The sequence below is a fragment of the Lycorma delicatula genome, chromosome 7 (genome assembly GCF_047948215.1).
Source record: "Lycorma delicatula isolate Av1 chromosome 7, ASM4794821v1, whole genome shotgun sequence".
Taxonomy (NCBI): domain Eukaryota; kingdom Metazoa; phylum Arthropoda; class Insecta; order Hemiptera; family Fulgoridae; genus Lycorma; species Lycorma delicatula.
Window position 1 is genome coordinate 23,687,902 of NC_134461.1, and position 23,026 is coordinate 23,710,927.

Below are 23,026 nucleotides of genomic sequence, written 5' to 3' on the forward strand. Positions count from 1 at the left end.
TTATATACATTGAATACGTATATTATTATATATTATTTCAAATTTTAATGTGCTGTGCAAACAGCTTTTTTTATTATTATTGTTATTATTATTACTTTTTTTGATTCAGTAGATATGCTTATTGAGTAATTATTAGGCTGATCGCTCATAATTCGCTCATAATACTTGCTTATGAAAGGCTGCATCAAGCCCAGTAAATTTTTTTAACAATATTTTTATGTTTATTTTTTGTTATTAAAATTTTTAAACTATATTAAATACATAAATAATTGTATTATTTTTTTACTTAATACCTTTCTTACATTAAAAAAAAACTGCTTCATAATCTAGATAATATTTATTAAATTTTTTATAAATATGGAATACTAATAAAATAGATTCATTTTTTTAGAGAATTTTTTCAGCACAATTATAAATTTATTTTATTAAGATCGAGCACATATTTATTTTTTAACATTAAAAAACCTCATGGAATTTTTTCAATATAAATCCATTATACATAATTTTGATATATTTTGCATTATTATTTCTATAGAATTTATTTTCTTTTTAAACTTTAAAAAATAATGTAAATTTATTTTTAAACTATTTACATATTTAGGTAAAGTAATGTATTAATTTATATAATTATTTTTACATTAGGTAATGCTATATTTTTTCAGATACATACGTATGTTATTTTTAATATTATATTTTTTATTTATATGCAGTAAAACTTCTTTGAAGAGTCACCTATTTTTCAATTGAACATATCCCTCGCTAACATAAGTGGTGTAAATAATAACTGTAAAGCCAGTTTGCACTTATAATAAAATTTGTGTTATAATCTTAAATCATGTCGTTTGCAAACATAAATCAATTAAAATCTTTTTAAGGAAAATTATATCTTAATCTGACCGACTGTATCTTATGTATTAAAAAAAAATTGTTTTTATTTCAGGTGTGATCAGTTAATAATTAATTTTAATAATTACATTTTTAATATAAAATTAATTATTTTATATTAAAAATTTACGATTAAGTTTATTGTTTTTCGAACAGTATAATTATTATTTCTTCACCAATAAAGAAATTATTTTTTTCTACATATTGGAAGTACTTGTTTACATAAGATATACTTTTTGTCTTATTATTCCATGTAACGATCTTATTTCCCTCTAATTAAGTGTATTTGTAACTCCTGGACAAGAAATTGAATCCTAGATAAGATCTTCAGGTAAAGGGATATTCATGATGTTTATATATATATATATATATAAAGATCCTAATACTTCTAGTTGCAGGAAAATCAGGGTATTTATATTTTGAAGGTTGGAAGGAATATGAGAAAACGGTTTTTATATTAATTAACTTCAAAGTATTGTATTATATCCTTATAGTAGCTAAAAGTAAAAAACTGAATCTGGCTTTTCTTCAGAACAGTCTAACTTATCAGTAGTAAAATCATGCTGAAGTATTCAGCTGAACTATGCAATCCCTGAGTTATGCTCCTACTAGAAAATAATTAGAAGAGTTATAAACTGATAATTTCTTTTTTTAAATGTTTCTTTGTATATTTCTTTATCAAAAGGATTTTTTATTTTGTCTATCTTACATTAGAACAATAAATATTTTTAGGATATCATCCTGTAGTGATACTTCAAAGTTTTACTAAAAAATAAAATGAAAAAAATTATAATTTTCAGAGTAATATGAATAATGAAACATTATTATTTGTTGGTATATTATTTAAATACAGGTACACAGTGACTTTCCAAACATGTTAAAAATAAAGGTTCTGTTTCACAACTTCAATATCTATTTAAAATAATTTTGAAATACATCTTCTAGTTTATAAAAAAAAAAATTATACACTATATAGATAGACGTATCATCTTAGTCGTCTTTTATTGGTTTGAATAAACACCAAATTTAAGTTGTATCAAACATGATTTTCCTGGACAAAAGTGTTTATTTTACCCCCCTGTATAATTCTACAGTAGTTAAAAAATACCTCAGACAGTTTAAAATTACAGCATTTTTATAAATTAAAGGAAATGAAATAAATATAATATCTTAAAGGTCAAATTTACCATTAATAAACTGATTCTTACAGAATATCCAAAGTTGTATAGTACTGAATTAAGTTTATTTTTTGAAGAGAGCCGCACAAAGTTTATTTTGTTAAAAATTTTAGGGGAAAAAATTGTTTCTGTGTCCATTTACAATTTCGCTCTAGAAGGTTAGGGTTAGGAAGGTTTAATTGTAAAACCCTTACTGCCTAAACCTGTGTAAAGCAGGCTTAAAATTACACAAAAACTAAAAAAAAGAAACCCTAAATGGTTTAAAATTATAAAATAAAAATTCTACTGTAAAAAGTTGAAGTTTTACTGTATATTCATATTAAAATCTATATTTTATTTATTTTTTATTTTTATTATTATTTTTTATTTATTTTTTAAAAATATATATCACGTAAAAGATGCTGCTGCATTGTATTTTACATGTGCAATTCATATAATTCTATTGTCGTATTATATGACATATAATGCTTGCTAAGCTGCATGAGTAATATTGTTCTCAAAGTAATGGCTGAATTGATTAAATTTTTTAATGAAGTGTATAATCTGGCTGATAAAAAAAATTTAATTATCTTTATAATAAAATTTACATTATCATTAATGCACAGCTATTTTTTGACATTTTTTACATATTTTTATTTTTATAAATTTCAAATTTTTTGATATGATTAGTTATTTTTTATTAGCACATGTATCGTTTTCTTTTTATAAAGCTGATGTAGTATTTTTTTTAAAGAACAAAATTATTTTTGTGCATAAATGCATTGTAAATATATTGCAATATTGCACCACCAGTTTCTTTTGTTAGAACTGGTATGTTACAATTAATTAATTTTTATTTATTCATTATTATTATTTTTTTAACATTATTATTTTTTATAAAAAAAGAAAAAAACTAAAAAAACATCCGGAAAGAAAGGGTCAAATGTTTTTATTTTTGTTTTTATTATTTTTTATAATTATTGTTGTTATTTATTTTTTATTATTATAAGCACAGCTGGGCTTTGAGTTTGATCAAGTTTAGTTGGGTTATTTTTTAGGAGAGACTCAACTCACAAGGAACCAGTGTAGGAGGTCAAGTCGAACGTCGAATAGAGGTGAGGTCTTATTACAAAAAACAAAAACAAAACAAAATATGCTGCTCTGTTATTTTGTTTTTTATTTTATTTTATTACTTTTTGTTTGTTATTATAAAATAACCTAATTAATACTAGAGTTTGCTTTAATTAACATTAAAGTACGTAATTAAGTTAGCTCAGTGCTTTTTATATACATATATATATATATTTTATATATATTTGCCAGCTGCATATGAGCTCAGCATTCTTTGGGCATTTATATCACATAAATATATATTCTATATATATTTTTATTATTTCAGTTTGTATGAAATTTCTTTTTATATATATAAAATTTAAAGATTTTTTATTATCCATTTACTTACTAGTATTTCCCCTATAGTGATATATATATATATATATACCGTAGTTGTTCCCCTTTGTCATTATTATTGTTAGTCTGTTAGTCATCCTTTTAAAACCTCCAGTGTACTGTTTTGAATGGCCACTTTTAAAGAATATTTTTTGCCAACATTTTTTCTCAAATTGTTTATGTTTTTTTTTAAAATAAAAGAAATTTTTTATTTTTATATAAATAATATTATATTTATAATTATATTCTTTATACATTTTTGTAAATATATATCTGTTTCATTTATTATTTTCCACATTATGTTTGAAAAATTTTAGTAATAAAAATTATTCATAATACATGTTAAAACAAATGGTCAAACTATTGTTACTTTCCTCTGCTACAAATTTTTTTTATATTTTTTTAGTATTTTTAAATTTAATACAAATATCCATTTTTAGTAATTTTGTTTTTAATTCTAATAATAATGGTTTCATTCAGACCCTAAACATGATGAGTAAATATGTACATCTTAATGTATGTTTACTTTTATCTGAAATTCTAAAACTATTTTTAAAACTTGAATTTTAAGATTTTTACTTATTTTAATATGAATATCTAAATCATCATAAGGTTATTATTTAAAGAAAAACCTTTTTTTATTTATTCTATCATTACAACTATTGGCATAATTATGTTATATCAACACATTTCCGTGCGGTAAAACCAATGGCTTAGTACAATTCAAGTGATAAATTTATGGACAGTTTTTTTAATTAGTAACAGTTATTCCTTCATATATTTGTATAAGTATATATTAGGAAAGACTGGAGTTTTTACAGATGTCAAATAGGAAATAAAAATGCTTTAACATGGTTATAGGTAGTTCAGCCCTTACTAAACTGCACAAATAGGATATAATCACTGTACTGTTCCTGTATTCTTAGCACCAGTCAAATGGATGTTTAACAAAATCTTTAGAAGTCTGTAGGAAGAACAGAAAATTGCAGGAAGATGAAGTATATAATAAGAGGAAATACAATCTACCAATAGAAGTTCTGTCAAACGAGACAAATAATTCCTCCTAGAGGATTATATCAATAACCCTATGAGTAATTGGTATCCAACTTATATTCATTCTGCAGGAATCAGAGTATCTTTATTAATGGTAGGAGCAATCTCCTATTGATCAACATTTTGTGTTGAATTTTATGATATACAATGACAGATTGCTTTTCTCCATCAAATAACAACAGTGGTTGACAGCTATTTCTTTACAGTTAATGCAGTAACTGTGTTTATACACTGCGGCAATCTTGAGTGAAAGAAAATAACATTTTTAAAAAAGGAAACACGTGTGAAAAGAATTATAGAAGCTGAAGATTTCATATTCTCTCAACTCAACATAAAGGAGATACTGAAAGAAACTGAAGCTACTATCCTTTAGTAACCTTCCCCCTGTTACCATTATAGTTATCTTTTATTCATTAGTTTTACTGTTATCTTGTATTTACAAGTGCTTATGTTACATTTTCTAACATGCATCAGTCATTTTAAATAGCACCAAATAGATTAGGCTAATTTGCATTGTTTCATAAAATATTAAGAAATTCATTGTAAATGAAAATTTCATGATTGTTTCAAGTTATTTTTTTCTTAGCAAATACACTTACTCAATATTTTTTAACTATGCTTTACCCTACTAGGACTGTAATTATTTGTAACCTTGTTTTGGTAATAAAATGCTGAAAGAGATAAATTATTTTTGATCAATTACCAGACAGTTTTTAAGATGCCTTTTCTTCATTTACTAGTTTATATAATTTCAAGTTAAACAGTCTAATGCACTTAAGCCTAAATACATTTCATTTGCTCAGTCTTTATTTATCTAATTTTTTTTTAAATATAATTTTATATTGTCCCTTTCTCATTCCTTTTATTATTATTATTATTATTATTATTATTATTATTATTATCATCAAATCAACTCATTTTAGATTTTTTTTGTGCATAGTTACTAACCTATTCTTTTAGCTTGGAGGAATTTTAACTGAGAAATTTCTGCACAAAAGATAAAGGATCCTATAATTATGCTGTACTTCTGAAATATCAAAGAACAGCTGTTGAAAATTGTCCTTTAATATTGCTTCTTCAAGAATTATTTGTTTGTCTTATTTGCTGTAATTCAACAGTGACCCTTCACAAAAGATAGGTTACTTCTGAAAATTACTTATCCATTCTAAAGAATAACAACTTCCTAAAATTTCCTCATTAGGGAAATTGTATATTAACGTGGTATTTCACTGGCTTCTACAAACTGAATGTACTGCTGCACATTAACTTACCTAACTCACAAAATGCAGATGATATTCAATTGAACAAATGCATTTTGTTGTCTGCTTTTACTCATCTAGTTACAAGGATTGTTTAATAAATGAACATCATTACTCTAAGAAAGATCAGTTTGACTGAGAGATTATGTGCCTCGGGTGTTTCTTATATATTTATTAAATACAAAAAACTAGGATAGATAATATAGTCACAAATTATTTTATCTCTTTCTTTTGTATCAATGCATTATAAATAATGTTTCTATACTACTGTGGGGAGTATTATCAAAATATTTATTTAATGATTGTAATTCCATAGAAGCATTTGTTATAAATAAATAATCCATTATTGTCAACATAACACTAACACCCAAAAATAAACGTTTATTACAGAATATAATCATTAAAAAAAATTAAATATTTAAATTTAATATTAATATCGATTTAAAATTAAAATAAAATGCACAGAGCAAAATAAAGCCAGCTTATTGCATGGTTATTTATTTTTATTTGTGATATTTTTCACTCTTGCACTTCAAAAGCAACACCCATTTTCACTTCTGGATGTAAATTCCAATTATAATCAATGCTTCAATCACTCAAACACGCTATGAACTCTTATTAATAAAAAGAAAATCATTTTTCATTTGTTGAATTAATTTTATTCCATTATCGTGTAAAAACTGTGTCATTGAAAACATTTTATTTAATTTTTATTGTAATATTATAATTTATCCAAATAAAAATAAAAAAAATGATAAATTCATTATCAAAATGTTATAAAAATAAATTTATTCACTTCTTTTTGGGTCTGATTTTTAATAGTACTTAATTTTTATTATTATTTTACAATATTTTTATTTACTTTTTTAATAATATAAAGTAATAATAATTATTTTTTACAGAGTGGTTTAATCATTTATAAAATAATACATGACAAAAAACTTTAACAGTATTAAAAATATTTATAATAAAATTAAAATAATTATATATATAAAACATACTAATTAATAAACTAATAATAATAATAAATGTTAATAATGAAAAACATTTTAAAATATAATAATAATAACTATTTCTTTTAATAAAAATGGCCATTAAATATTAGAGCATCATAAATTTATTTAATAGCCTACATAGTTTCTGTGTACTTCTTACCTATGTTTAATATACTCTTTTTAATATATTGTAATATAATAGTTTTATGTAGATAGATTGATATATAAATACATACATATATTTTATATATATCTGTTTTTATTAATCCTGAAGTATTTTATAAAATCTACTTCATTACCTTTATCTCTATTTATACATATATCTGTGAGTGATGACTTTTTCAGTTTATATTATTTTTTGTCATTTTATAAAAATTAGTTTAGTTATATATATTTTTTTATTGTTATTATGTGATAGATCATATTATTTTTATTATGATTATTATCTTTTATATTAATAGCTAATATAGTATTTTAATGATAGTCAAATTGAGTCATAAAATATTAGTAATCGAAATCTATTTTTGTCGTCGATGTTATAAATAAAATAGTTTTTATTTATTAGTTTATCTACTTTTTTTTTTTAATTTGATTATTATCATATTTTTAGTTTAGATAGGATTGTTATTATTATAAGTTAGTTTTAAATACTTTTTATGATGATTATTTTATTATTGCTTTGAAAATATTATTTTTATTGTTTCTTTATCATTTTATCATAAACTTCATCTACCTGTAGTTTTTTTTTTACTTCAGCTTTTTATTGTGATTGCTTTGCTGTTTGCAAATTGTATTTATTTATATTTTCAAACATTTACAAGAGTGATACAGAAAGTAGATTATGTTTTATAATATGAAAGTAAACAATAACATTTTTTTGGAAATTTTAATTTATTTACTTGATTCTATTTACATTTTCTCTCCAATAAATACTTAATACAATAAAATAATAAATTATGTATACTAAAATAAAACAGTGATGTTCTAAAATATGTTCTCTTCCTTACAAGATGTTCATTATGGTCTAATACAATATCACTAGGAAATCAGTACATGAAAAGATGAAAGAAGTATTCCAAATGCACATGCAGGATCCATTATCCACATTAGATCTGTGGATTAAAATAAATTTTTATTTACAAGACCTAATTTTATTTTACTTTAAATATATTTACTAATTTTTTCAGTCAGCCTGTCATTATTTGTGAAGTCCAACCCTCTTAATTAATCAGTTCATTTCTTTGAAAAGATGGAAAAGAGTGTAGTTTGAACTGTCGAGTAAATGATAAAAAACTCCTATTTGAATTATTCAAAAAGTCTTGTTTGGCTTGTGATGTGAAGTTAGGCTTTCATAAATCATGGATGTTCTTCTTTTCAAGTCAACTGTTGTTAGATCACATATGTTTTTGTGTTAAAAAATCAAATAAAAGATTTTGCTTTACAATTTTAAAATGCAAAGTCTTCTGAAGGGATGAAACACAAACAGGATATGAAATTAAGTTATTGATACTGGAACACACTGTATTAACCTGAATAGAAACAATGTTATACATGCATTACTTTCCATATCATTCTTGTACATGTATATTATTATATTTTTTTAATTATATATATACTATTACCATCTGTCAAAATATAAATTAGATTATGTTCTAAATCTAACTAAAAATGTCTCTGTTTATAAATGTCGTTCCACATGTAACATATAAAAAAAAATGTACGTCATTTTTAAGTATTCATGTTTCAATTGGCAGATTTTATTTTTGTTTCATTATAAGTGTCCCAGTTTAACTAATAAACTAATGATGTTACAGAATAAGCTTAGATCCTGGATTCAGTTAAAAGTGTAAAATTTTGTGCTATTACTTTTTACCAAAACCTTTTCGATTACAATCAGGGATATATGAAGCCAGAATAGTGCTCTAGTATTAAAAAATTTGTATTTTTTTGGATTCCTTTTTTTTGAATATGAGTGCTAGTTTGAATAAATGCTTTTTGAAAAGTTTGATATATTTACTAATAATTAGCTTAATGAAATCAATTAATTACGTTTTTATCCAATTCTTGGTAACGATCTTAGTTTTTTGTACATTCATCTTATCTTCCTTAATAAAAATAAAAAACATAATTTTATTTTTTGTAGTATGAAAACATTCTCAGAGACAATATTAGGATTTAAGTTTCAGTAAAAAATGTAGAAATGAATTATCTAACTTTTAGCCATTGACAAACAGACGTAATTGTATGTGATGTCAGTAGTAGGTTGGATCAGAAGCAAATGGGAGATGGTTTGTTCAACCTGAAACAGCAGCAGCTTGGTGATCCCTTCACCTGCTATTAAGAACTTTTCCTTCATACCCTTTACTTAGAAGTATAATAGTTGCCATTTTGAAACTGAAAATTTTATGAAAAATTATTACACAATATCACTACCAAGTAACGTAAGGTAATGTTTCTCCAAGTTTCTAAAAAATCAGAAAACACGTTTATTGTAACCGTGTTACAAATAAATATATGAAATTCCAAAAGCCCAACTTTAAATAGAATCTCATTTCATTCAGTCAACCAAAAATGCCACACAGATCAAAGATAAGGGATAAGATATCCATACATCCATACTAGAGATACCCAAGCCTATGCAGAGGAGTACTTAAAGGGCCCACGAGGTAGTGGGTAGTATTCCACCTTTAGTTCTTCAAAAAATTAGGATATCTTTACTTAGAATTTTGATTCAGGATCATAATTATACTGATCATTACTTCAAATTAGGTCATTGAGGTAATACAAGTTTTTGGGTCCTTTTTATAATAGATTACAACTTTATTTGTGTTTTTGAAACAAATGATAAATACTTCAAAAAGTGACCCAATTATTATCATATTTAATATTATACTAGGCATAAATGAATATTTATTAATTAATTGTTTTCATTAATCAATTAATTACCGTTTAAGAGTGAAATTGTTTGACCTTCTTGTACTCTTTACAGAATTATCCTAATTTTTTTTTTAATAATTACAAAAATAAAAATGAAAAAATTATTCAAAATTGATAATATTGAAAACATTATAATTTTCAAATGCATTCATTTTATAATACAGTGCATTTTAGAGTATATGGTCAGCACTTTGCCTTCCCATTAAAAAGCCTGGCTAGAAAATTTATATTTTAATACTGATGACTTCTCAGTACCATCTCCCCTTATTTTCTTTTTTCCTGTTTACCCTCTGGGAATCATCTAGTACTACTTCAGAGGATGATAGGCATGAGTGTAGTCTTGTACAGTCTCAGGTCGACCATTTCTGAGATGTGTGTTTAATTGAAACCCAACCACCAAAGAACACCGGTATCCATAATGTGGTACCATCTCTCTACTATGAGTCTATTGTTCAGTCCCAGTTAACAAGACATCATGCTGTAGCAATTCAGAAACATACTAAAGGTACACTTACAATGTAATAAAAGGAGTGTAGCTTTCTTCTGGCCCTGAATGAATAAAGCTATATTAGATAACTTGAGATTTCCAGATTATCATATGAATCAATCAATTAATTTATAACTTATTAAAAAAAAGACCATGTATTATTATTATTAAAATGCTAGTATTATAATAATTTGTATAATTATTAGTATTATGATTTTATTATTACCATTAAGTTAAATGTTTAGAATTACAGAAATTTAAAGTTTTTTTTTTTTTTAATTGAGATCTCAAATAAAATAGATCCCCCCATTTTATTTGAGATTTCGCTACACTGCCATTATGTTCATTAAGTATATTCTCAACTACAGCACTATTCTGGCTAAGAAACTAAAATTTATTTAAAATTCTTTACGTTTCAAAATTTGAATGCATGTTAAATTTTAATTTTATATGTTCTTGAATATAAATATGTAACTAAATTTAGTAAAATATAAAAAAGAAGGAGAATTTAGAGGGATGTAATTCTATTGATTTTTCAATTTATGATGTGTACAATATAAACAACAGTTAGTTGTTTGCTTATTTTTAAATGCAAGTAGTTAACCAAGTTTAAATAATTTGGTCGCCTATCTCTATTTTTCCAAAAAATAAACATAAAATAATTTTTATGACACAGATGGTAAGTAATAAATTGTTAATAATATTTATTCCAGATTTTATTTTTTAATTTTTAAAATATTTTATGTAGAGAAATTAGAAGGAGTTATTTGCATGATAAATTTCAACAAAAAAATCATATAAAACATAAATATTTGTGAAATATGTTAATGAATTTTAATAAGCATTAAAATGAGATTCATTGTTTGTTGTTTGTGTATGTCATTATGTTGTTCTAGATTTTACTGATTGTTATTTTGAATTAAGTTGAGTTGATTTGTGTCCAGCATGAAATGTCTTCATTTTAATATTATTTTATAATAAATAATGAATATGCTAGTATTTGTTATTTTATTTTTAGATTATCATTATTTAATTTACATTATAATATTTATAATTTGAAAGAGAAGTTTTATAACCTTTGATTATTTTAATTGCAATTGTTTCTATCTATATTTTTTTTAAAAATTATGTTTGTTCCATTAGATTTAGACTTATGTGTGTTTGTTATGTGTATTAAGTATGTGTAGATTATATTGTTTTTAATAGATAAATTTTGTGAATAATTAATTATTTATTCTAATTATAAGTTTAATATATTTAAATTAAACATAGTTAGCTTTTAAATGTATAATCTTCATGAAAATAGTTCATTAATACTGTCAAGTCTCTAACATATCTCATGAATTGTCTATAAAATATTATTGCATCCTAATGGCTAGTCAGTTGTGTTCCTTGTTTTCAACACATCAACAATATTTTTTACATATCATTTTCAGTGGTATTCACATAAGTTGTATTTTTTTTTAAATTTAGTTTCTGATATTTGAGAAACACAATAGAGTACATGATTGCAAAATATCATTTTCTTGTAATCACTACCTTACCATATTTGTTACATTTATGTAAATTTTGATCATAGTTTATTAAGAAATTGAATACAATTTGATTTTTAAAAAAAACTGAAATTTCAAAAAAATATTTATCATACTTAAATGATGCTGCTGCAGAAATTTTTTTTCTGGGCCTTTTCAAGGCCATGGTTAAAGTTTTCTGTAAAATAAAAGAACCGAAAAAAAAGTGAATCAAATAGAATGGCTGGAAGCAGGATAATAATCTATTTCTACACATTGTCACATTCATGAATTTGGTACACGATTTTTAAGCACTTTGTGCTTATTCGGTTTAACTGAATAAATAATAAAATGTCCACTTCAAAACACTATAGTTCAATGGTGCTTAATTTATATTTCTATGTACATACAAACAAATACATAATTAGTTTTTACTAATTAAAACTCTTTCGTCCTTCCAGTGTGTTTTTGAACAGATTTGGCAATATAAGGGCCCTTGCTTTCTGCCATCTTCTGATCAATACTGAAAAAACGACTAAGTAGCTTTTATATTCCTTTCACCGACTAAACTAAAAAAGGGAACAAACAAGGAATGTTCCATACACACACGGAGTAAAAACAACTACCTTCCACCAGCACACCAGGGTCGGCACTCCAGGAGTGTCAGTGCTCTCTCTCTCTCTTGCAGTCTCGCATGCAGCTTCCTATGTACATATTCACACAACAGCCAAACACCATGCTGCTTGAATTGTGAACTGCACAGTTCCATACAAAGATTTTTGTATCTTTTTCATAAACTGGGGGATGGTTACTGACATTATGTTTAAGGATTATACATTGTACAAGTATAAATAAAGAATTAAAGAAAAAAGGACTCATTATATTAAATATTATTGATATTATCAAGTGGAAGTAGGGGGTGCTGCAGTTCCACAGTGACTATACATGAACCGCCACTGGAAGGAATGGATTCCAATAGACAGTTGAAATTGTGATTGGTTCTAAACCTGCTGTAACTGAATAAAATCAGAAACTAAAACATAATTGTTATTAATTAATTTTCATATCTTTTAACGATTTCATAGCTCGCTGATAATGTAAATTTTTGTTTTACAAGAATCTCTATGAATAGGATAATATTTAATAAATATTTAAATTAGTAAAAACTAATTTCATGAAGATTGTTATAATGAAGATTATTATTTCATGAAGATTATTATAAAATAGTTAATTAGTTATAGTCTATGCTCTACTTAATTAAATGAGTGTATTCTAAATTATGAATTTACTGCCTAACTTTAAAGTTTAGCTTAACATTAATTTCATTTATTTCTTAATTTAGACTTTTTTTTTTAGAAGTAATATTCGATTTTTCTTTATTTATAACTTAATGAAATATAAAGCTATATTGAGCTTATTGCTTGAAAGAAATAATGAATAGATGAAAGTAGTAGAAATATTTGGTTTCAATATTTCTGATATGCATTAGTTTCTGACTTTAAAAATAAGCAAGTAAATGAAACTGCTATGATTTTAAGTTCTGAATGTAATATGCTTAAATTGTATATGTATATGTGTGTGTGTGTGTGTGTGTGTGCGCGCGTGTGTGTGTGTGTAACCCTTCTCAGACTGTAATCTTGAGTTTGAAATTAACAAACAACAACAAAATCTATTTTATAGATTTTTGAACCAAAAAGAAAGAGAGAATATATTTTGGAAAAGCCAGTGTACTCGAAAAAAGTATTATATAGTTTTAAAACACCAGTTCAAGGTAATTTCCTCATAATTTCTGCATTTTCTCATTATGCAGACTACAAAAAATATTCTGTAATCTTAAACAATTTAAAACATGTGTGGTTTTTATACTACTTGTTCAGAATGTGGATTTTTTACTGCATCCTTTTCATTTTTCATCTTCATTCAGGTTAAGAATTGTAAACGCTGATCACCTAACAACCCCATAAAATTAAAATGATTAAGAATAAAATTCATATTTTTTTGGATGTATTAAATTTATAGAGAAAGAAATAAATAAAGAAGAAATAAATTCCTCTGTAACACTTAGTAGTAGCTGCCATTTAATATTTCTGTATTTTTGCCATTTAATTTTTTTTAGTAGTAAATTTGTAAACTGATTCGTTTGTTGTTGTAATTAATTATCTATTACATTTATCATTCCTATGAAATCATATTTTTCCTTCCTTGTACGAAGTAAATAAAGTATTGTGATCGTGAAAAATTTCGGTTTCCAGATTTCAGTGAAATATCAATTTTGATTATCCCTGAATCCATTTTGACTAGTTCTGGTGTGACATCTGTATGTACATATGTATCTCACATAACTCAAAAACAATTAGCCAAAGGATGTTGAAATTGGATTTAGGACTGCTGTAACATCTAATTGTACATCTCCCCTTTTGATTGCAATCAATTGAACCAAAAGTGTCCAAAAAAAGCCCATAATCCCCAAAAATTTGGATTTTGGACTTTTTCTTAACTGTAGTAATAAGCTCTCATTGGGAGCGTTTCAACAATATATAATAAGTGGTATTTATTTTCATTGGTTCCAAAGTTATAGCCAAATAAAATTTTAGTTAATGAAATATTTGGATCTTAGGGGAAGGCACATCAGTTCAAATCAGACTTCACTCCCTTTTTTTAATTTTTTTTTTTTAAATTTAAATATATTGATTATAATTATTAACTTCTCATTGTAAAAAAAAGTGCAATAAATAACAATTCAATAACAAAAAAAAAAAGAAAAAATATCAGAAATTTTTAATGAAATAAAATTTTTTGGTACTTATCATTTCAAAAAATGTGTAAATGTAATTTAATAGGCATACAAGGAAGTCATGTGTTGTCCACATCAGATTTTTACAATTACAGATTTATCAACGCTATATTCTTAACAAAAGTATTATCAACTTAATTTTTTAGTACTTTCATTTAGATAACGTAATCAGTTATCAATATAATATTTTTTTGGTGCTTTATTTATAAAATTTGTCATTTACGTTACTTATTACAAGTTTTTATATAAACAATATGTTAAAGGTTGTGAGACAATCACATAGCCACTAATAAAATCCTTACATTCTTCTAGTATTAAATAAAGTGAACTAAATAATTTCAATATTTATCCACTTATAATAAAATAATATTTAGATAGAAATATACAGTGTCTATTAATTTTGTCTATAACTTTGTATTGATTTAAAAACTTTATTCATAAACTTAAAACAATGATATTGATGAAATTTTACAGAGAAAATATTAGTTCTGTCATAGCCATTAACAACAATATGAACATCTTTTGGTACATACAGAATGTCCAAATAATAATTTATCATGTTACATGCTCTTGTCAGACACATTGAAACATGCTGGCATTAATTTCTCGAATTAAGTTTCAATATTTGCCGTAATTTCAACAAAAAATTGAGAATTCTAGTCTTATAGACATGGGACTAATGTCTTAGTCATAAGAGAGGTTTTGAGAGATTATAGTCATAAGACATGATGATCATATAACATGATGATCGTAAGACATGATCTGTGTGGCCAATAAGTGGACCCATCACAATTAATCCAGTCGTCTGGGAACTTATCATAAAGTGTTCTGCAAATAGTTGGCCATATGTAGTGAATCATCTGTTTGGAAAAAAACATGTTCATGCTAATAATTATACCCCATTTTTAATATCTTATTTCAGTAAGATATTTATGGGTATGTATTGGGTATATATTTTAACATAAAAGACCTGAGAAGTGACACATGAGAATCTTCTATTAATACATATAACTGGCTAAAACATGTAACTGGCTAAAACTGGTATATATGCAATGTACATAAAATATGTTTATATGTATGTATGTATGTGTGTATGTATGTATGTATGTATGTCAGTGTATAAAGTAGGAGCTCCAAAATTCATGTAATGTAAATAATGTAAAATAATAATCATAATATAAACAAATAAATATTTTTTTTATTTATTTAATGTACTGTTTCTAATTTAAAACAGAATTCTGCAGTCAAATCTCTACTGTCTATTTTTAGACAAGCTTTCACTTAAAAGCTTGTCAACAATGCTTGTTTCACTTAATGTTTTGTAATCATTTGTGGATACATTTTGTAACAGACTTGGTTATTTCTTGAAACTCATTGTTTGTATGCTCTTAGTTCTTCAATTTATTCTAATACATTCATAACATCAGGAGTCCTGGAGAACTATAATCCAGTTTAAATAAGACAATCATGAAAAAAATTCATGGTTTCAGTTTGTACGTGTAGTAGCACTATGTTGTATAGGTAATCTGACCTAGATTCTAAAAGCAGAATAAACCAAGCTACCCTGATAAATACATTCATTAAAAAATAAATAAACCTATTCTAATCTTTCTTTTCTGTGACATGACACGCTTAACAGTGACATTTGAAGTATGCAAATTTTCACCAAATTAAGTTATTCTGTGTGATTAGTTAATGATGAAGCCTACATGGAACTAATCTTCATTATTTAAATAAATACAATTTTTTAATACTGCATCCATCCCATCAAAAAAAAATTATATTTTAGATACCATACCATTTGCAGTTAGCATTTTATTTAATTATCATTTGGTTCTGATTTTTTTTTTTCATAACAGTTTACTTGAAAATTAATTTTCTTTTAATTAATTATTCAATATGTAAAGTCAAGAATTCATTTATATATGTGTTCTAAAGCAAAAATACATCGGAAAATAATAATTTTATACCTCTACATAACTAGGGCTTCAAAGAATCAGTACTGTCGACTGTGCATAAATAATTAAATGCATGCCACATTAAGAAAAAGATTTAGTGTAACCAAATGTGTAACAATAATTTCAAAATTTATAATCAGTTCCCCTTCTTGCAGAAAGTTGTTGCTAGTTAATTAAGTGTATATTAGGTAGATAAAGAATGTTTTCCTGTAATTATTTATAAACTCTAAGTTCATGGAAACTAGCACAATTCTTTCTTTTTTTTTAATTTTGATTTAGTGTGTAAATTGTTATAAATACATAAAAGAAATTGATTATTAATCAATATTTTCTTTACTGCTAATATATTGGTATGACTGATACATACATATGGTGCATGTTAACTGCTGATCTGTGATTAGTTAGTGGTTTGCTTTTATAAAAGTCAGAAACAATGTAGTTATGCAAATATATGGTTTTATATTAAATAAACAATACTAGATTTGTGTAACTAATTATATAATGGTACTAACAAAAGATAGTTGATTTTAGAAATATTTTATTGAGATGTATTTTATTCTAATATAAAGATTAACTCTATTTGATAAACTGGAGGAATAATAAATGGTAAAATTATAATTTAAAAAATTAAAAATTGTTTTTGGAAATTTTATTAATTTTCTGGTATTTTAATACAACTATTCAGTTGCAATGTTAAAATTATTTTAGTTATATTTTGTAGATGAATTAAGAGTTAATATTACACTGTTTTTGTTGTATTCTTTTTTTTTTTATTTGCTATTTAATCTTAAAATATTTCAAAATCATTAATATTAATTAATCATTCTATGTGACTAGTGTCATCTGTGAAAAATAATTTATTTAATGATAATATTACAGTTAAAAAAGACTAACCATAGGTTATGTAAATGCATATTTACTTAATGTACATAAAATTTTACGCATGTATAGATGCGAAATAGCTATAACTAGCTGAAATTGTTATAGAGAAATGTTTATAACAATTTAAGTTTTGTTTTTCTTAAATTTATACTTTTTTTGTTTTTTAGTTTGATTTTTAAATTATATTAAAGGACTAATTAGTGTAAAATATTACTTGGAATTTAATATTTCACATGACACATTGTATTATAAAAATACTTTTCTTTTTTATTTTATATTTATCTTACTAACTTAAAAATAGTCCTGAGTCTTGGATAAATTGGTAAATACATCCCTTACAACCTGATTTGTTCCACAATACTTCTAACATCTCTAGGAATAGTATCCACAGAATTGACTAGCATAAAATAAGGGCAAAATGCCATTACCTGTAGTCACACGTTCTCATAAATTTTGGTCGTAATTTCATTGATTGCTGATATTTATTTATTAGTGGCTAATGATCTTAGCAATTAATGCCGCTTAATATTTTAATAAATTAAAAATATCCACCACAGCATTCACTGGTTTTAGGTTATAGCTGACTTTCAATAACTTAAGTTCAGCAGAGATGCTGGCTATAACACACATTTGCATGTCAGACCCAATTAATTGCATATCATATTCAGTCCTACAACACATTCACTTTGTTCAACATAGGAACTGGCTGGATAATGAACATGATTATACTTTAGAGAAAATAACTTACTGGTGTTACTCATACCTTAAGACTCTTTGCATACATTATACACAAATGAAAGTTTGCTATTTTAGTCCATTGCATTTTATTCCACTCATTGTCATAAAAACAATGTAATTTATGCATTTTTCTACTAAGGAACTGGATTCCATATTTAAATGAAATCATTGAATCCTTTTATTTAAATTTTAAGAAAAAATATTACTTATTTTTTAAGCCTTTTTGGTTTTGACAGTTTTACCTAGTTAAGTCAAGAGTTTTAAAATGTTGAATGTAATTTTGTTTTATAAAAAATTGCATATTTTCAGCAGAAATTTTTTCCCTCAGGATGAAATAATTTTAATTTTTTCTTTCATATTTTTTTCATAAAATATTGATATTAAAAAAATCATTAACTTAAAAAAAATTCATTATAAACATTGCATAATAATTTTTTTATTTTTATTTATTGTTATTTTATTTTTTAATTACTACCATCAATATTTACATATTTTTATTTGTTTTTACATTATAAACTTGTAAAAATGTTATGTTTTAGGACAACTCCTTCAATGTTGGTTTCTTGCGACTTTTTCGAGCTGCTAGGTTGATAAAATTATTACGTCAGGGATATACTATTAGAATTCTTTTGTGGACATTTGTACAGTCATTCAAGGTAATTTATCTATTGTATTATGTTAATAATATTTTTTCTTAATAAAATGTACCATAAAGATTATATTGTTATATTGGTATTTTTGAGACATTTAAATAATTTTTTTATTTAAATAATATTGTTATGTAATTAAATTTACTATACAGTGAGTTTTAAATACAAATTTTTTTAGCTATAATGGACTTAAATAATTTACTCTTACTCTTATTTAAGCAATTGCAATACTATTTAAAAGACAAATTTGAATTCCTACAGACTGATACTAGTGCTACAAGTTCAATTTTGCAAATTAAAAAAAAAAACATAACAAGTGTACTGTTTTTGACTACCTTAGCATGTAATTATTTCTTTCTTTGCAATTGTGAATTAAAAATTCCGTATTGATTTAGACTTATACCTTCAAATAATTTCAAGTAGTCTCCAAGATATGCACATTTATTTTCAGGGTAGCAGTTTTTTTTAACTGTACAGTTTTTAATTTTTTTTTATTTTTATTTTGATAGTAACGCCACATAAGCTTGAAGCTTGTGTGTGGGATATGGAAATGGAATTTTATTTTCTTTACTCTACAATAAAATGCCACATTAAAAATACGAGAAGTATATTAAAGTCTACTGTATATGTAGTGAACGCTGCAGGACTGTTTAGTAGTAATACAGCTAAGTTTTTCTTGATTTACATTTATAATTATAAAGTAAGTCAAGGAAACCTGACAGTTTTTAAAATGAGAATAAAAGTATAAAAAATAACATACACACACACACATGATGTGTGTGTATATATATATATATATATATATATATTTATATATTATATACTATTAATATCCTATATAGTATCCTCACTATTTGAGGATGTAACAACATTTTTTTTAAATAACCTATCTGTCAAATATTCTCCATCATTTTTAAAGCACTGTTGCAGTCTGACCTGCATATTTCACATTGCTGGTTGCACCAGTTGTCTGTTATGGCTGTGTTTTCTTATATAGAGACTTTGAGTTCATTAATGTCCCTAGGTTTACTAATGAATACTGAAGACTTGAGGTTACCCCATTCAAAATAGTCGCATACTATTTTGACAGGCAACAGGCCAGTGATGGAATTCTCCTGTGGAAATTACATGTCCTGGAAATATCTCTCAAACCATCACCATAGGTTCTCTGGTAGTGTGGAATGTTGCCTCATCTTGCTAGAACCACATCATGATAAATCATCTCACGACAATGCAGTTCTGTAGCAAGGAATTCCTATAATACCACTGTTTGTCAAACAGAAGTGACTTGTCAGCAATTCCCTTCCTCTTCAAAAAAATAAACACCTATGATTCCAATACTTGCTGTAGCTCACTACACCAGACAGTTGTTTATGAACTACAAAATGATACATATAATGCATCTTTTTCTTTGTCTCCTGCTGCTGGAGCTATTTGAATTAAATCACAACAGTTACAAAAATTCTGTTTGGTCACTGTGCCTGATAAATGAAAGTGCACTTTGTCACTGATTAGCAGGACTACTTCATAAGTAAATAAGTTTAAAAAGTTCTGACAGAATAACACCTTATTTACTTTGTACACTCACTTAGCTGTTACATCAATACCATTTTATATAGTTGAAAGTTCAAATCCTTATGAAGAAATCTTCTGATTTACTGTAGAATTTATTGAAGGACTGCAGCATGCTTTCTGGTTGAATGGTAAGGGTTCATTATTATTGCCTAGTTCACAGTCAATGTTTGGAACGCTTCTCATGATGTGATTAGGACCAGAGACTTTTTTCATTGCAGAACCAGTATTTCAGAACTTGTGAATTAACAACTTTATTGCACTTTGGCTAGGAATAGCATTATGATATGAAGTAAAAATTATCACTCTCAATTTCATTGAGAAGCGATGAAATTGTGATTTGAGAAGTTTCCCTATACTGGTAATTCAGTTATCTTCAGTTATCGCTGTCTGCAGTTATAGTTCATTTTTAATTTTTTTAAGCTTCTTTGTAAATCGTAAAATTGTTTAGATATTTTTATAATAATGTCAATTTACTTCATCGCCTATTTAAACTCTGCATTTGAAAATATTTTCAACTGAAAAGTGTAGAGAAAGGGGTGGATTAAATGTGAAAAGATATACTAGAATAAGAGAACATATTCTATTCAGTTCAGTCTTTCTCAGACATAATGATGTATTTTTAAAAAAGTAAAATTTTATAATTTTTGTTTAATATTAGTAAATATAATTTAAAATTTTTAAATGTTTAATTTTTGTTTTTTTGTTTCATTTATAGGCCTTGCCATATGTTTGTTTACTCATTGCTATGTTATTTTTTATATACGCCATCATCGGTATGCAGGTAAGTAAATATTAAAATTCTGCAATTTTTTTAAAGTAATTGATATTATAAATGTAAATTTGTTTCTAGTTAATTAATATTAAATGCATACCTTTTATATATATTTTAATTATAAAATTACAAGTACCCTTAAATCACTGTTATAATAATTTATTTATTTATACAGCAGCAATAGTCCTAATAACAATTGTTTATGGTATGATAATAATGAATTTTTTAGTTCATGAAAAATGCCTTTCGGGATTTTTCAAGAGGCACAAGGAGTACCAATACAAACCCATCCTAAACACATGCGCACAAATGAATGCCTGTGCAGCAAACATATGTCTGTTTCCCTTCATCTACCTTAATGATATTTTTTTTTCATTTCATAACCAGTTTTATTTTTTTATTTTTAGGTTTTAGTATTGTCATTTCTTTATTTTTAATAAAAAATAAAAATAAGAAGGAAGAATAAGGGTTTTTTTAATTTTGTAATTTTATTCAGACCATGTCATCACTGTAAGATGATTGTAATTCAATGGCATTATTGTTAATGTTTTTAGTATCTTTGTTATTTGTTGATATCTAAAACTTTTTGTTTGTATACTATCAATTCTGCCTTTCTCATAATAATTCTGTTCTATTTTTAATGTATGTTCATGGTGCTTATGATATTCAGCTAGCAGTTAAGAATTTTTTTTTGTAAGCTATTTCTTTTTTATTATATTCTGAAGCTGCGGCACATTTTCTTCTGCAATCTGATTTTTATTTTCACCCAATTAGCTCAGTTGGATTGGTTTCAGGATAGCGCAATGACATTGTTAATATGTTAATATGTTAATATGTTGTGATTGTAATCCTCCAGGATTTTGTTAAACTTTACTTTTGATAGTTACTTTACTTAATCACACTGATCTGTAAAGTTTAGTTTTTAACTTACCTGATAATCATTGAATATTTCTACTTTGTGGTCCTTCTAAAAGTTATTGTTTTTTTTATAATTTTACATTATAATAATAATAACGTGTTAATTACCAAAAGTTAATGAATTGGCAGATTTAGTATTAGCTAGCCATTTTTTGTTGTTCAGAGTAATTCATATTCTTTGCTATTTTTTGTAATGTTTTATGTACAATTTATCTGCAGATCTGGGTGTTCTGTTTTTAAAACTGCTAAATAACACTGTAATGTCTTGTCATAATATACTATCCCTCCACTGTAATATTGGCAGCACCAGCAATATTTCAGTCACCTCAGGTAAAACTACTATGCGCTTATATTTTTATGTTTTTTGAACTTTGATGAGTAACAGTGATTGCTGACCATTTAACAGTAATTTCCATTTAAATTTAAAAACTTGTGATCACTTAAACTCACTGCATTAATTATAATGACATTTTCATTACAACAGAATTGCTTTGGAAGTCATCCCATAGCAAATAAATTTTTACCAGTTTTTTTTTACAGTTTATTTTTTCTTAGAATCATCATGACAACTTTGCTGTTCTTTATATAGAAATGTCTGATCTATTGTTACTGGAGCAAACACATTATTTTATGATAGTTAAGAAATAAACTGGGAGGAAAAAATAGACATTTACTGCTAAATTATGATGATTTTCTTTTCTATTTAACAAAATTATTTCACATTAAGCAACATGAATATTTTAGCCTAGGGTGATTTTTTTGTTTCCTTTACAATTTTAAAATGATTACCTTACAATTTGAAAAGATCTTCCTATCAGTTTATTTAAAATTAGATTAATAAATTTATTCAGAAAGGTTATGGTCCTATCCGATATATGGCATCACTTCTTTCTTTATTCCACATTTTTACTTAATAGTATTAATTGTATTTATAAAATTTATAAATAAAATAAATGTTTTACTTAGATCATTTCGTGTGACCATTACGTAAATCACATCAGGAATG

At 25.1% G+C, this 23,026-nt stretch overlaps 1 protein-coding gene across 1 annotated transcript in view; it reads left to right on the top strand.

The window, feature by feature from the left end:
- The window catches only part of LOC142327268 (voltage-dependent calcium channel type A subunit alpha-1-like), a 902,521-nt gene that overhangs the window by 741,462 nt on the left and 138,033 nt on the right, over window positions 1-23,026 (top strand). Inside the window, exons 29-31 of the mRNA XM_075370151.1 lie at window positions 3,101-3,157; window positions 18,645-18,761; window positions 21,046-21,111. Of these exons, the coding sequence (XP_075226266.1) occupies window positions 3,101-3,157; window positions 18,645-18,761; window positions 21,046-21,111 (240 nt within the window). The remainder of the gene's footprint in view (window positions 1-3,100; window positions 3,158-18,644; window positions 18,762-21,045; window positions 21,112-23,026) is intronic.